Here is a 14,969-nt window from a genome sequence, read left to right on the forward strand (position 1 = left end):
GGCTCCCACAATCAGTCCGTTTGTTTGAACCTTGTAACCCCTGGCACTCAGAGCATCAGCCAGGGGAGTGTATTTCTCCAGCTTTCGAGCTCTGGCACTGCAGAAGGCCGGGGTTCTGTTCTCAAAAGGAACTGTGTCGTCCACCATGACTACCACCTTCTTTTCCTCATTAGTAATGACTATGTCCAGTTGCAGTTAATTCTCTGTTCCAGGGACGGTGGAGTTCATGGCAACCTTTGCCACAGTTGGTAGAATGGATTTGATTAGGTGGTCTTGGATAGTGGTGTGGTGCAGCTGGCAGGCTTTGAAGTTGGGTTTGCAGCTGCACAAGATGTGGGGGGGTGTTTCGTTAGCACAGTCAGACTTTCTGCATTGATTGTCCCAATGGCTCCGTTCAGCAGGATGCAATTGAGCCAAACCCTACTGATGAATTTCCAGTCAGCGAATCATGTGAAACTCCCTGGGGAGGAAGTGGTTGCTAGCATCCCACTTGTTTGTCACCTCAAAAGCTTTGCCCTGGTCCGACTTCCGTCTGAAGTTTTCCACTTACTGCCAACGGATGGCATCCTTCAGTGTCCTCTTGAGTATGGTTCTTGCTGTCGGAGTAATGACTGTGAGCTCGGTGTTCTTGACCTGTGGCACCAAGACTCCCAGCTCCTGATGTTCCTCATACCATGTCCAGAGGCGGCCAATAAACTGCTGCAGCCATCGTGTAGCATTATAGGTACAAGTCCAAGTGAAGCAAAGTCTCCCCAGTCTGTTCCAAATTCGCCTTCCAGGGAGCCACTCAAGTATGTGGCGACATCTTGGCTGGAAGGGGACCTAGCTGTTTGCTTCCTGCTGACATCACGCACAGTACTGGCTGCAGTGCTCCTCACCATAGCGTCCTGGTATATCAAAAGACGGAATGTGTGAGTGATCACTGCAGTGTTGCCTACATCACCATTCAAAGGATGTTGACTCTACCCTGCCTATGCAAGATGTCCGCCAGTTTATTTTTGGCCCTCTGGGGAAGGTACATCCACTTCTTCACCGCCTGCCTTATGGTGGTATCCGCCTTGTTGAGAGGTACCTTCCCACGCTTACATGAATGCCTAAACAAACAATAATTTAGTCTTCCAACACCTGTGAGAAGTAGGTGTAAACTCTGCTTATTCGTTGTGGCTAAACCAGAGAGGTTTAATGAGTCTGCAGCAGCCTTTGAGAGACCAGGATGATATCTTTTTTTCTGAGGCAGTAGAGCAGCAGGTTCCCAAACTTTTTGCTAGCACAACCCCATCTTAATGAAGTATTTTCAGCTGGGACCACAGACAGCATGGAGAATGCCATTTTATAGAGCAAAATGGCATGCTCTACAGAGCGTGACCTTGCACGCTTCATATGTGTGAAGTCATGCTGCATGGAGAATGCCATTTCACTCTACAAAATGGCACCCTCTGCAAAGTGTGACCTTGCATGTCTGGTGCGTGTGAGGTCACACTATGCAGAGGATGCTATTTTGTAGAGTGAAATGCTGTCCTCCATGCATCGTGACCTTGCACTCACTGTACATGCAGGGTTATGCTGTGTGGCATGAAATGGCATTTTCCACACAGTAGGGGTTGCCGTCATCCTCTCTGCTGATGGTGTGACCCCATTTGGTGTTGCAGTCCACAGTTTTGGAACCGCTACAGTGGAGGCTCATCATTTTAGATCCGGGGGTCTCAGATGATTGTGTAACATAGGGAAGAAGAAAAATTATTATCCCCGCTTTGCAGAGATACAGAATGTAAGTGAGCTGTCTTCAGTCACACAAAAGAGAGATGGGAATCAAATCCAGATCTCCTGATTGGGTCCAGTGCAAATCTCAAAGGTGACCTTTCTTTGTCCATTGGATTAGACTCCTTGATTGGGCTCCCACATTACCAAATGTTGTTTCAGATTGGGAAAGGCTCTCCTGAAAGCTGGGTTATAGCAGCTCTCTTTTTGGTAAGAAAAGGGGAAAAAAGGAATGAGGATATTGTTCTTTAAAACATGTTTTTGTAATAGCTTTCACTGAAATTTTTTCTTTGTTTAATTTCAATCAACCTATTCAGCTCATTGACTCATTATCTTTTACTTAGGATATCAGCTGCAATGAGATTCAAGTCCTTCCCCAGCAAATAGGAAAACTCCAATCACTTAGAGAATTAAACATTAGAAGAAATAATCTCCATGTGTTGCCAGATGGTAAGCTGCTCATCATCCTCATGTTGAAATAGGTAAATTACACAAAACATTAGGGTGTCTGATTTTCTTTTCTTTCCCCCTTAACAGAATTGGGAGACCTTCCCTTGGTAAAGCTGGATTTTTCTTGTAATAAAATTACAGAGATCCCAATTTGTTACAGGAAGTTACGTCATTTACAAGTAATAATTTTGGATAACAATCCAATGCAGATACCTCCGGCACAGGTTAGTATAAAAAACTTCCATTTTCTCAACTTTCCCAGGATTTTAAGAGAGGGTGAGATGTGTTAGGTTAATTATCAACCAACTGGCAGCGGCACAAGGAAATATCATAAGGGCATTTCTTGACCCATAATCCTTTGCTCAAAAACTTTTTGTAGTTTAGTCATTCATCCCACCCTTTACATTAGTTAATCTGGAGGCCAGACTAGATAATTGTAATAGTCCATTCTGTCCTTAAAAAAACAAAACTATGAATAAACTCCTGAAAATCAGGCTAATGCTGATTATATTATAGGGTAGTCTGATAAATTGTCATGAACATCCAAAGACTTAACCCAGGAGAAAAATTGTAGGTGTGAATGTTAGGGTCAGTCTTCCTTCTCTGCATCCACGTTTCTGCTTGTTTTTTCCATCTGCTTTCTGTTGCTGATCTTTTCTTCAACCCAGCCTTATAGAGACATAATGAGCAAGGACCGCCCCCAAAAAGTCTTAAATCAGTTTAATCTAATCTGAAACCACAAACCATATCATTCACTAGTCATAATTGCATGGTAATTGTATTGAATAATGTCATTACAGGGTGGATTAAAGGCACCCAACAGCCATATCTTTCCATTTCCATACCTTAACATCTTTGGATTTCTTAAGTTTAATTTGAATATTCTTGGGTTTGTGATGATTGTTTTTGGAGATAATTACTACATCCCTGTAACTTTTTTTTACCATTAAATTACTGATACGTACACAACTTTGACTCCAGGTCAGCATAGTTTTTATCTGGATATTTTATAGTACATCTCTACCCTAATATAACGTGGGTTCGCATACAACACGATAAAGCTCTGACTTACTGCTCTGAGCAGCATGTTGAGGGCGCCAGGCCAGGCTGGGGCTCAGGGGTTCGATAAGGGGCAGAAGGTCTCGGGGGCCAGTCAGGGGCTCCCCCCCAGGGTCTAGAAAGAGCTGTGGGAGGGCACTTTTGGGGGCCCCGCAGTCCCAGAGTGGCCTGGGAGATTAGCAGGAGACCAGGAACAGCCCGCTCTGCTTCCCTTGCTCCAGCCCCAGCCATGTCACTCAGGGGATGTGGCTTGGGGGAAGGGATCTCCCCCCCCCCCCGGCACTCACCAGCTGTGGCAGAAGCGGAGGAGCCCGGCCTCAGCCCTCTCCACTCTGCCAGCTTCCAACCTCAGCGCTCCACTTCCCGTCGCAGGTGAGTACGTGGAGGTGTCCTTTCCCCAAGGTCCCCGCACTCACCAGCGGCGGGAAGTGGAACGCCACGGCTGGGAGCTGACGGAGCGGAGTGGACTGGGGCCGGGCTGCTCCTTTTCCTGCTGCTGCTGGTAAGTGCCTGTCGGGGTGGTGGATAGGAGTCGGAGCAGTCAGGGCAAGGGGTTTGGGTAGGGGGTGGGGTCCTGGGAGTGATTAGGGATGGGGGTCTTTGGAGGGGGTGGTCAGGGAACAAGGAACGGGGGAGGGGCAAAGCAAGTTTGCTATAACACCGTCTCACCTATAATGCGGTGAGATTTTTTTTGTCTCCTGAGGACCGCGTTGTATCGGGGTAGAGGTGTACTTGTTTTTTCCCTTATTGAAATTTGAAAGTAATCATAAAATCTACTTTAATACAATTGTTTCTAATAAGTACAACTCATACATCTTTGACATAAGAAAATGAACATTGGAGTTGAATTTTGTTTGTTTATAACCAGTATACTAGCTTAGTTTGATAATATGTATTATGAGTTTCATACAGCATGTATCAGAAATGTCCAAACTCAGCTCCTTTCTGAGATGTCTTATTTACCTTTGTTGCGGCTTCAGCCACCCTGATACCTTTCCCTGTGATTGGTATTCAGATACTTCTGTGTCTGATTTTATGCGGTGGTGTTGTAGCCATGTTGCTCCCAGAATATTAGAGTGACAAGTTGGTTGAGGTAATATATCTTATTGGACCAGCTTCTGTTGGTGAGAGAGACAAGCTTTCGAGTTTACACAGCTCAAAAGTTTGTCTCTCACCAAGAGAAGTTGGTCCAATAAGACACACATCATGTCACCCACCTTGTCTCTGTGCCTGATGCCAATGAGACCACCGGCAGCCTTCTCTGCTGTCCTTACTCTGCAGGCAGGCCGGGCACTTTTATGTATCCAAAGAGCAGGTCTGCTTGTCTTGGGCTTCTGGACAAATAGATTTTTCTCCAGCCCTGACTGCTAAACTACTAAAGCTCCATTTTTTTCATTTGAATAGTAGAAAGTAAATAAAAAAACTCTTAAATGTAGAAAGTGTCTGATGTATGATATTATAAATATACCATACATCTAAATTAATTTTTTTCATGTTTCTTAACAGATATGTTTAAAGGGCAAAGTTCACATATTTAAATTCCTCAGTATTCAAGAATGCCTCAGAATAGATAAAAAACCAGATTCCTTAGATCTTCCATCACTGGGTAAAAGAATCCCATCCCAGCCACTCACAGACAGGTATTACCTTTCTTCTTTAGAACTATTTAATGTTTGCTATGAAATAAGCGTTTAGGATAATGGAGAACTACTCTCACAATAAGATCATGTAATTTTAATAGTCAGAGGGGTAGCCATGTTAGTCTGGATCTGTAAATGCGGCAAAGAGTTCTGTGGCACCTTATAGACTAACAAACGTATTGGAGCATGTGCTTTCATGGGTGAATACCCAGTTCGTCGGATGCATCTTATTCTGCACTGAGAGTGGCGTAAGCTAGGCTGAAAAAGGAACTCTTGGTGCACAATGAGCATCCCTGTGCAGGGGTTAGTGCAGAATATTGCACTTGAAATTCACACAGCGATTGAATGGACTTTGGGAAACAATCCTGAATTTTTTGGGAAGTTGGATGAGATGACCTAATTGATCTTCTCAACCTTAAATTTCCATCCGATACCATTCTTTAAAATAACCTCTCAGCACACTAAACATTTCTATAGTGGGTCTTATGTCACAGATAAGTGTAAAAGAAAGTAATAAACTCTTTTTTTTTTTGTCCCAGCAACCATAGAGATATGGGGGGAAACATCTTGAAAATCGTGTCTTCCTTTCACTTACCATTTAAAAAATTGATATTTTTGTCTTACCTGCTATGTCTTCTCTTTGTTATAGTATGGAAGACTTTTATCCCAATAAAAATCATGGTCCTGACTCTGGCATTGGCAGTGATAATGGGGATAAAAGATTATCTACAACTGAAGTGAGTGGTTTTTTAGTATTCACTGTATATTTTTATTTTTCTGTTGATAGAAGAGGACTGAAAGGACAGTACTTTTTCTTCATTTACAGAAGCAGTTTATCATTTAGCTTGTGCATAAGTTTGCTGCACTAAATTGCTTATTTCTTTGTCATTCAGATGTGCATTGTAGAACTTGAGAAAGCTTAAATGTAATGCATTAAATGAACTCAGTAAAATGTGTGACAAACTTACTGTAAACCATGTAATTGTAGCTGCATTTGTCCCAGGATATTAGAGACACAAGGGGGGTGAGGTAATATCTTTTATTGGACCATCTTCTGTTGGTGAAACTTGCTGTAAAGCATAGAATTATACTAAATGTTAAAATTTATTTATATGTCCCTCTGAATATTTAGCCCTAATTAGTTGCATGGTGCTCTGTCACCCCACTCCAAGCTTTTTTAAAATTGAACTCTGAACTAAATCAGCGGTGGCTTTTTTGGCCATTTTCAGATATAAAATACAAGATAATTTTTTTACAGCAGGGAACAATTAATTTGAGAGTTGCTTTTGTTTTTCTAATAATTTCTGTTTTAATTAATATAAGTTTAGGTATAATGTATTTTTCTTTGCATTGGCTGTTTATTAATGGGGACTATTGATTGACAGACATATTATCAGCAACATTTAAAAGCTATAAGGGAATTGGGGTTTTTATCCTATTTTTCCAATAGCATGCTTATGTAGCTGTATGGATCTTTGTGTAATCGACTACAATTTGATAACAGTAGTACTAAAACTGAATATGGTAAATCTTCCGTTAGTCACAGTTTTTTATAATTTTAAGTCTAGGCTAAAAACTGTACTTGCAAATTCATCTGAAGCATAATTAGATTGTTCGTAGGAAATCGTAAAGTGGAGGAGTATTCCAGGATTATGTCAAGAAGGTCAAACTGATTAGAAGTAAAGTGGCCACACAAATTTAATGGAGAGAATCACAGCTCCTTTAATTAAGTGTGGTGGTGCTTGGTAACCGTTTGGGTAGAGAAATATCTGTGTGCTTCAGAAACTGTTGATTTTGTAGGTGGCACACTTTACTCAGCTAAGAGACTAGTCGCCCCAGAATTATGCTGCAGGGCTCTGTAAATAAAAAGTACTGTCTTTCAGATGAAACAAAACATGTTTTGACCGCAGTTTGCATTCATATAAGTGTTTCATCTAAATCTCCCCTCGTAGTAGGCACTCAGATTCTATGTTGTAATTTGTGGCTTATCAGTAAACTGAGTAATTAATATGCCAGTCATGTTTTTAATTCTGATTATTCTTTGCAGCCGTCTGATGATGACACAATCAGCCTTCACTCTCAGGTATCAGAATCGACGAGGGAACAGACGTTAAGGAATGACAATCATTTAATAGGAAGTAAATTTGACTCACATAAAGGTAATGCCTAATCTCTTTAGTACACAAACACTGTTGTTTCAGGTGCAGATAATTTCCGTTAAGCACTGCACAAGATTATATGATGGTGTATTAGATCTGTGCATTTACACTCAAACAACATTGTAATAAAATTCTAAATACAAGATCAACAAACATACAACAAAGAAAAAGCCCTCTCTTGCAAATCTTGTCTAGATATAGCAAGAGCTCACTGTATTAGTTATATTTGACTTTGTCACAAATACCTCTTAGGAATAATGTTAGGTTCAGAGAACTGTTTAACATTTTTTTTTTTCCAAACTTGATCAATCATCCCTAGACCAGGAGGTATATGATTACATTGACCCTAACACAGAAGATGCAGCTATTCCTGAGCAAGGAGATGTACAAATGGGACCATTTGTCTCTTATGTTAAGGTAAGGTAACTTAATAAGTGGAAAAAATTAGGTGACACATCTTGGTCATTAATGTCTAAACTCCTAATTTTTTTCCTTCTGTATAAGGAACGAGGAAAACACCCTGAGAAATTGCAGAAAATAGAAGGGAATGATGAATGGGAAGATGAAAAAAGGTAGGCCTTATAAACATCTCTTCAGAAGTCAATATTTCCAAAGCATAGTTCTGCGATAGTGAGTACAAGCACCTGTGGTTGGGCAGAAGATCAACTTTTAGGAAGGGTTTTTTTCAATTGCTGTCAAGTAACACTATCATTTGCTTAAAAAACAAGTCCCCAAACATACATGCCTTTCCATAACCTACTGAAAACAAAATGTTTAAGCTAAATTAATCTTTCAGGCTTCAGAAAGAGCAGCTATTGGCAGAGGAATATGATGAATTGAAAGAAGTGACTGACTTGAGAAAAATAGCAGCTCAGCTACTGCAACAAGAGCAGAAAAACAGGTAATACAAAAACCAAATACAGTAAATATGGCCCACAACTCGTCTAACCTATTAATTTGTTTTTCCATTTAACTTGTCTGGTTAAAACTTTGTGTGTTTGTGTTTGTTTGTTTTTGTTTTATAGCTTTGAGGATAGACTTGTGCAACTAAAGACATTAAACAGTCAAACAAATTCATACAGAATGTTTAGATGTGTGTCTCTAATGTCTGTTTTCATAAAATGGATAGACAGAGAAGCCATAGTGTCCAGATGTAACCTGTATATTGTGATAGCAATTAATGATTATTTTTTTCATTGCTCATCTAGTGGAAACGAGAACAGGAAATCCATTTGACGTGAACATTTTATGTTTCATAATGTTAAGCTAGTCATTGATTATCTGATCAGGTGTTTAACGCTCTCACTTTTCAAAGTGAGACACTCCTATGTAAAAATGATGGAAATTAGTAATGGCAAATTCTTGGCATTATTGCTGATGTGCTAAAATGGCCTCAGCGTAGATTATAAATGACTATTTAGCACCATGTACTGCGTCTGTGTGGTTGGTTATTTTTACAGAATATGAAGTTTTCAGTAAATGCAGGATACCAGATTTTAGAGGGTAACTCCTCCATTCAGACTACCAAGATATAACATTTTGCTAAAGGATGAGGAGAGAGGACCCTTGTTTAAGTATGTGTCTTTCAAATGATAAAACTCACAAACAAGTTGAATATCAGTAGTCCATCTAGCTAGCTGGCAGTCTCCAATGGGCATTGCAGAGGAAGGGGCCCCCGAGGAAGGATTTGGACTGGGACAGGAGAGTGGCTTTATGGACTGGTTTGGGCAGGGTATTCTACATATAGGTGTAACAAGAAAAAAAATAAAAAGGTGCTTGTGTAGGTGGAAAAACAGGTGATGGAGGCTGGCTGCCGTGGAGTGAGAAGGGGAAAGAAGGCAATATGAAAAGATACAAGAGCGGATAAGTAGGGAAAGGCTAAGTTGTTAAGGACCAGAAGCTTGTATTTGAAGTTGGGGAGAATGGAATAGAATCAGTGCAATCTTGAATGGAAGGCTCTGAAAGGATTACTTGGGAGAGCCAATGGCATATTGGCAGATGGATTTCTGGATGTGGCATTCAGTGATAGTGAAGAAGTGGTTTTCTATAAGGAACATGGCAGAACTAAGAGGGGTTAAGGAGTATTTCTAGTAGGGGAGTCTGCATGGTCATAGGGTTTCCCACAAATGTGCTCAGCTGTGGAGGAGCAAGACTGAAGGAAGCAGACAGAGTGTGGCAGCAATCTGGCAAGATGACACATTCCATGATCAGATGAATATAGTTTTCATTAGTGTCTTAAATTTCAGCACAGCAATGAGATGATGGGGATGCTACGCACCAGTTTGTCTTAAAACATTGTGAAAGATATTAAACCCTAAAATATCCTGATACTGCAGCTGCATATTGTCAAGCTTTAGAAATTGGCCAGAGTTTATCCCCATCGAGTGCTACTTAAATCACCATTAATGAATTAGTGTTAGCTGAGTTTAATATTAACTGTGTGAAAAGATAATATGAATGTTTCTATAGCTTTAATTACTTGTAATTCTGTTTAAAGTATTTAGGAATGTGGATGTGTCCATAGGGAAGGGAAATACAATTAAGAAAGAGATAAGTAGGAAACAGTGATGTTTAGTCCTGGTTAGGTGGCAACTGGCAAAAAAGAATTAGAAAATATTTTGAATTCTTCCTGTACTATAAAATAAATATAAACAATATTTAAAAATTATAGTAAACATTGTTTCAAAACAGTCATGTTAGTTTTTTTAAATGCTGATAATTATATTGGAAAAACGTTGTAAATCTCCTTATGTCATCATTTGTTACACCAAACATTTCCTCTGTGACCAGATTTCTAACCTAGTGCTGCTTTAAATTACTTTTGTTAAGCATAGCCGTTACTGTGCTGTATTTAGTAATTGAGTTCAGAACTCTAAATTCTGCTTTGGTTGACATTGCAATGGTTATACTTGCATGAACCTATTGATTTGCTAAGCGTTACTGCTATATCCATGGCACTTGTATTTAATATTTGTGTACATTTTTTTTTTAAATGTGGAGACAAACTCAGCACTGATTTAAACTATATGCAATCAGCAAAATATAACAAGATATAAGTCAGCCCTGATTTTGGCTCATAAGTTTTTGTGAATGTATATAATTCCTTGTAGTGACAGCAATAAGAATTGGAATTAGAGATTCAGTTGAAGTATTTCTGGTTTTGAATCTACAACTTTGTAAATATTTAGATTTGTGCAATTTTGACCTGATCACATGGACTCCTCTAAAATTTGTGGAATCCAATAATTTCTTATTAACCTTAACTCTGATCATTTAGCATGTTTTCTTTTAATCCTGTGAAATCTATCCTCTTTTTCTTTACTGCTTGCTATACTAATGACTTCCCTGTCCTCTCCCATCAACTTCTCCTGCTTCCTTCTTCCATCTCTGGGTTTGGTGTACATGAAATGTGAATGCAGACGGAGACCATTAACCTATAGAACTTCATTCAGTGAAAAACTCTTCCAGAGGACGAGGGCTGCAGGACGTGCATCCAGGTATCTAGTGTTTGTGGAGCTTAAAACTCTGAAGATCGCATGTTAGACAAAAGCAATATTATCAGGACTTGGCTAATGCAAAGTAGAAAAAGTCACTGTGTGAATTAGTATAGGATATTAAATGGCCAAAAAACTGATCACAAACTAAATTGTTATGAACACATTCAATATTGTCCAAGAGGAAGTGTGTTTGTATTTCAGAACATTAGGTAGTTTAACATTAGCTATTCAGAGGTAACTTCCAATTGTAAGCTTGACTTTTTTTTTTCCAGTCCCAACCACTGACTTCACTAGACCTAAGCAACCAGTCTGAAATTTCAAATATTATATCTTGCCCTAGATAACAATTTTCTGCAAAGTTCAAGATGGAGGGAGTTGGCAACCAGTAAAAGCCACATAGGGTACAAGAAATTCAGTGTTGGGATATGGAAGGAAAAGCCATATGTAAAGATGGGATATGCCTTGAAAGGAATGGGGTCCTCCTCACTATTGATTTTAGAATCCATCTGAATTCCTTCCCCACTTGCAAGACTCACCAAGGTCCTGTTCACCTGGCATATTCTGCAGACACTCCTGTCACTGAGCAATTCTTGAGTATTTTAATCTAAGGGGACTTCCAGGCAAAAATCTTTTAATGTCCAGTTAATGTGTCATGACAATTTTTCACTTGACTTGGAAAATTCTTGAGAACAATGTAGTGTACTCAGGAATCACAAACATTAGAGAGCCTACTAATGCCAAGTGAAGATTCCACATTATTTAAAAATGAAACAACCTATTAAACTTTGGAAAGTATGCATAGGTAAGGTCAGCCCCCCATCATCCCTTCTAATCTGAAGTTTGGAGAAGATCCTGTACTTGTAATGTATGTCAATGGAACACTGAAAATCAGAGTGGAGATTGTATACACTAGTTGGGTGTACAGCAAAATTTGTATAATTATCAGAACATGGGATTTTTTTTTTAAGAGGAGAAGATGATGGAACTCATGCTATATGTCTTGCAAAGAAATACTGAAGTACTCTTCTAGTGATAAATAAAGCCAGACTCCCTTCAGCTACTGATTATAGTATATGACAAAGAGTGAGGGTTGAGTGTGAAGATATGTGATGTGGATGGAAATGGTGGAATCTGTCCTGGTAGCATCACTCTGAGAATAACTTGAGTTAAGCATTTGTGAGTGACTTGACACATTCATTTTGCATGGACCCTGCAGTTTTTTGGCTTTTTTTTTTTTTTTTTTTTTTTTTTTTTTAATAAACTGAAATCTTAGTTTTGGAGTTATAAAGCTTACTGATGTCTGGTGGTTGGTTTTTGTTTTTTGAGAAAAGTATAATGTTCTCAGGGGGTGGGGCAATGGTTGGAATGAACAAATGACTGACTCTTTTTCCAGTTCAGAGAATTTTACCTTGAACTGTTGGGCTTGGAAACTTAGTAAATACAGATTAACTAACTTCCATGCAGTTTTATAAACAGGTTGTAGACAACATTTTCACAACGAACCTGCAAAAATCCATTTAACTCTGTCATTCAGTCTCACAGGAAATTCAAAAAGCCCTGACTAGTCAAACATCCAACCACTAACCTGACAGATACTGAACTTGCTCTTACTTACCAGTTCACTTGTGATTATACCGTTCCAGACTATTTTCAGTACTGGAAAAAAGAGATCTGAATTTATTTTTCCTAAGTTCAGTATTTAAAATATATTTGAACACCCATATAAATGTCTTGGTTTTTAACGATTGGAAGCATCAATGACTTGTGTCATTAATGGAAATAGCTTCAACCAGCAAAAATGCACACATCATTAGTATTTAGTGTGTCAAATGGCTTATTTCTAAAACTGCATGTCTGTCTTACATGAAATCATTTTATCTACACTGACACTTTCAGTTGTGGCATCAAAGTTATTAAGTGATTCAAATTATTCCTTTTTTTTAATCTTTAGTTTTATTCTAAGGGTCTTATTTAGAGGATACTGATGGCAAAATTGTCCACTGATTTTAGTGGGAATATTTCCTGAAAACTAATGATCATAAAATGGTTGCATTATTTTACAGTATTTGCAATATCACATAGCACAAACATTGTAGCCTTATGTAAGTATTTATTCTGGAGAATTAGAATTTTTTTCCTACCTCAAAACACCCCGAAATATTCAGTCCTTAAAGACTGAATATAGGGAATATGGACTGGAGGGAGTATATTTTCCAGTTTCAGAGTTCAGTCTGCATGATTTTATTACGTTAAATGAGATTTGTACAGTCGCAACACTTACCCTGTCATTGAAAAGTGTTTATAGTACCATTTAAGCTGAGCCACCGATGATGAGGTTGAATGAAAGCCTGTGATACAAGTCAGCAGTTAAAGACAGTTGTAAGAGAGTGGTTAATCTGTGACTTAAAATGTAGGGGTCTATTTCACTTTTCCAATTTTACTTTTTATCCTTTAGTACATATTTGTTTTTATTATCATTATTATTGAATTCTAGGTTTTTTGTGTAATTTAAGGGTACACTTTGATTTCACGGTGAGCAGGACTGAGAACAATGGAGTATTACAGTGCAATATTTTCTGTTCTAAGAATTCAAAAATCCTGAGTCCAACCCCAAAATAGCATGAGGCTTGCTTGAAAATCATTCAATTAAAAAAAATTGCTCTGTTTATTGGTTTACCATCTGTCTGTCTTTTTAATCCTTTAAGGGGGGCAGCCCCATCTCTTTCTACACTGTGTGTGATTGTTCCAAGGTAATAATCCACCCCTAAATGTGCACACAAGGATAGGCCACCAGCGGTTTTGAGGGTTCCAGGGTTCAGGAGGGTAATTGCCATTTTATTCAACACCATTCTCCCCATCATTGTTCTGACTCCCTCCCAATTCTCTTAGCCTTTACTGCGGTCTCCTGCTCAAAACCCCACTGCCAGTCTCCTGTTTATTTTACATTTCCCCTTCTCCCCATGCTGTGCCTCACTGACCACCTGTATGTTCTTCCTGACTGCTCCCATTCTGCATTCCCATGTCCCTCTGTCTCCTGTCTGTGCATGAATACTGGCTGGGCTTCAAACCCAATGAGAGCAGCTTATGTGGCCTCTTGTGTGAAAAAATGAGGAAGGAGACCTAGCTTTCTCTGAGATTCTAAAGAGTTGTTTTTTGGTTTTGTTTTCTTTTAAAGAAATACCTACTATTGCAAGACTTGAGAGAGCATAAAAGTTGGAAACTCTGCTATTGACTTCAGTGGAAGCAGGACTGGGCTCTGTTGGGTTTTCTTTATATAAGCACATTCAGATTCTATGTAAAATATGCCACAAATATTCAGAGTGTTCGTTTATTTTGTAGGAAGCATTTAATGGAGAAGATGCTGTATACTTTACAGAGGTTGCTAACTAGAGAACTGCCAGATAAATGTGTTTTCTCTTTGTAGGCTTCTTAATCATTCAACCTCAGTAAGCACAAGAAACAGGCCAAAGCAGACCGTGGAATCTGAAAAAAGGTATTAAGAAATTTTTAGCGCTTTCTTTCATAGTATTGAAATAAGATTTTTTTTTTTTTTGTGGTGAACATTTCATACAGGGTAGGGATGAAGGAACATTGAACAATGAGGGCTGAATTCTGCCCTTGAATGTTCACGAATAACTTATTGACTTTTGTGGGAGCCCCACACTCCTTCCAGTGACAAAATTTGGATATGAAATACAGCTGTTGGAATAGTAATACCAGAGCACTTTTTAGCTGTTCTGGGGTTGTGGTGGTGAACTTCTTCAAGAATTTATTTTTTGTTTAATTCTGGTATAACATGATCATTAAGACATTTTACAGCAATGTATATTTCGGTAGATCAGTATTTTTTCACACTGTGAAACATAACAGAAAGTTCTTATTCTTTCAGCCATGAGTTCATAAAATGATTAGTATTCCTGACTGTTATGTGCCCTTTGCTGTATCGCTACTCTGCTGGGTGACCTTATCTGCCTTTTGTGATGAGACCCCCAAACTTGGCTTATACCAGTGTTGATAAAGGGGTATATTTTTTTAGGAAACAAAGGCCAGAGTTGCTTGGTGTCTGCTAACACCACCCTCTGACTCATGGTCCCCAGCAGCAGAAAACCAATCTGAGGGCGGTGAGGGATTAAGCAGAGAGAGGTTCTCACAGCTGAGAGTCTGGTTGAGAAGCTGATGCAATGGAGAACTTGTGGGTTCAGCAGCTAGCAGAGAGGCCTGCTCTTCCCAGGCTTGATTTTTCTCTCCACTTGGTCTCTGGTGGACACAGTGATGTGCAGTTTGCACTTCCCTGCACCATTGGGGCTGAATTGAATTCTAGTATCTTACAACATTCGTATGGTTTGGGTTGCTTGGATTCCATGGCTTAAGTTCGGTTATAAATTGAAGAATTTTGTTCTATATCA

The 14,969-nt window shown here is 39.1% G+C and overlaps 1 protein-coding gene across 3 annotated transcripts in view; it reads left to right on the forward strand.

The window, feature by feature from the left end:
- The window catches only part of LRCH2 (leucine rich repeats and calponin homology domain containing 2), a 79,096-nt gene that overhangs the window by 34,713 nt on the left and 29,414 nt on the right, over positions 1-14,969 (forward strand). For 2 of the 3 annotated variants that reach the window (XM_030576581.1, XM_030576583.1), the window contains 10 exons: positions 2,103-2,208; positions 2,296-2,432; positions 4,774-4,907; positions 5,557-5,644; positions 6,955-7,066; positions 7,386-7,483; positions 7,571-7,638; positions 7,863-7,967; positions 10,486-10,563; positions 13,988-14,056. In XM_030576581.1, the coding sequence (XP_030432441.1) occupies positions 2,103-2,208; positions 2,296-2,432; positions 4,774-4,907; positions 5,557-5,644; positions 6,955-7,066; positions 7,386-7,483; positions 7,571-7,638; positions 7,863-7,967; positions 10,486-10,563; positions 13,988-14,056 (995 nt within the window). The remainder of the gene's footprint in view (positions 1-2,102; positions 2,209-2,295; positions 2,433-4,773; positions 4,908-5,556; positions 5,645-6,954; positions 7,067-7,385; positions 7,484-7,570; positions 7,639-7,862; positions 7,968-10,485; positions 10,564-13,987; positions 14,057-14,969) is intronic. The other variant, XM_030576582.1, reaches the window with a different exon arrangement.

This window comes from Gopherus evgoodei, chromosome 9 (assembly GCF_007399415.2).
Source record: "Gopherus evgoodei ecotype Sinaloan lineage chromosome 9, rGopEvg1_v1.p, whole genome shotgun sequence".
Taxonomy (NCBI): Eukaryota; Metazoa; Chordata; order Testudines; family Testudinidae; genus Gopherus; species Gopherus evgoodei.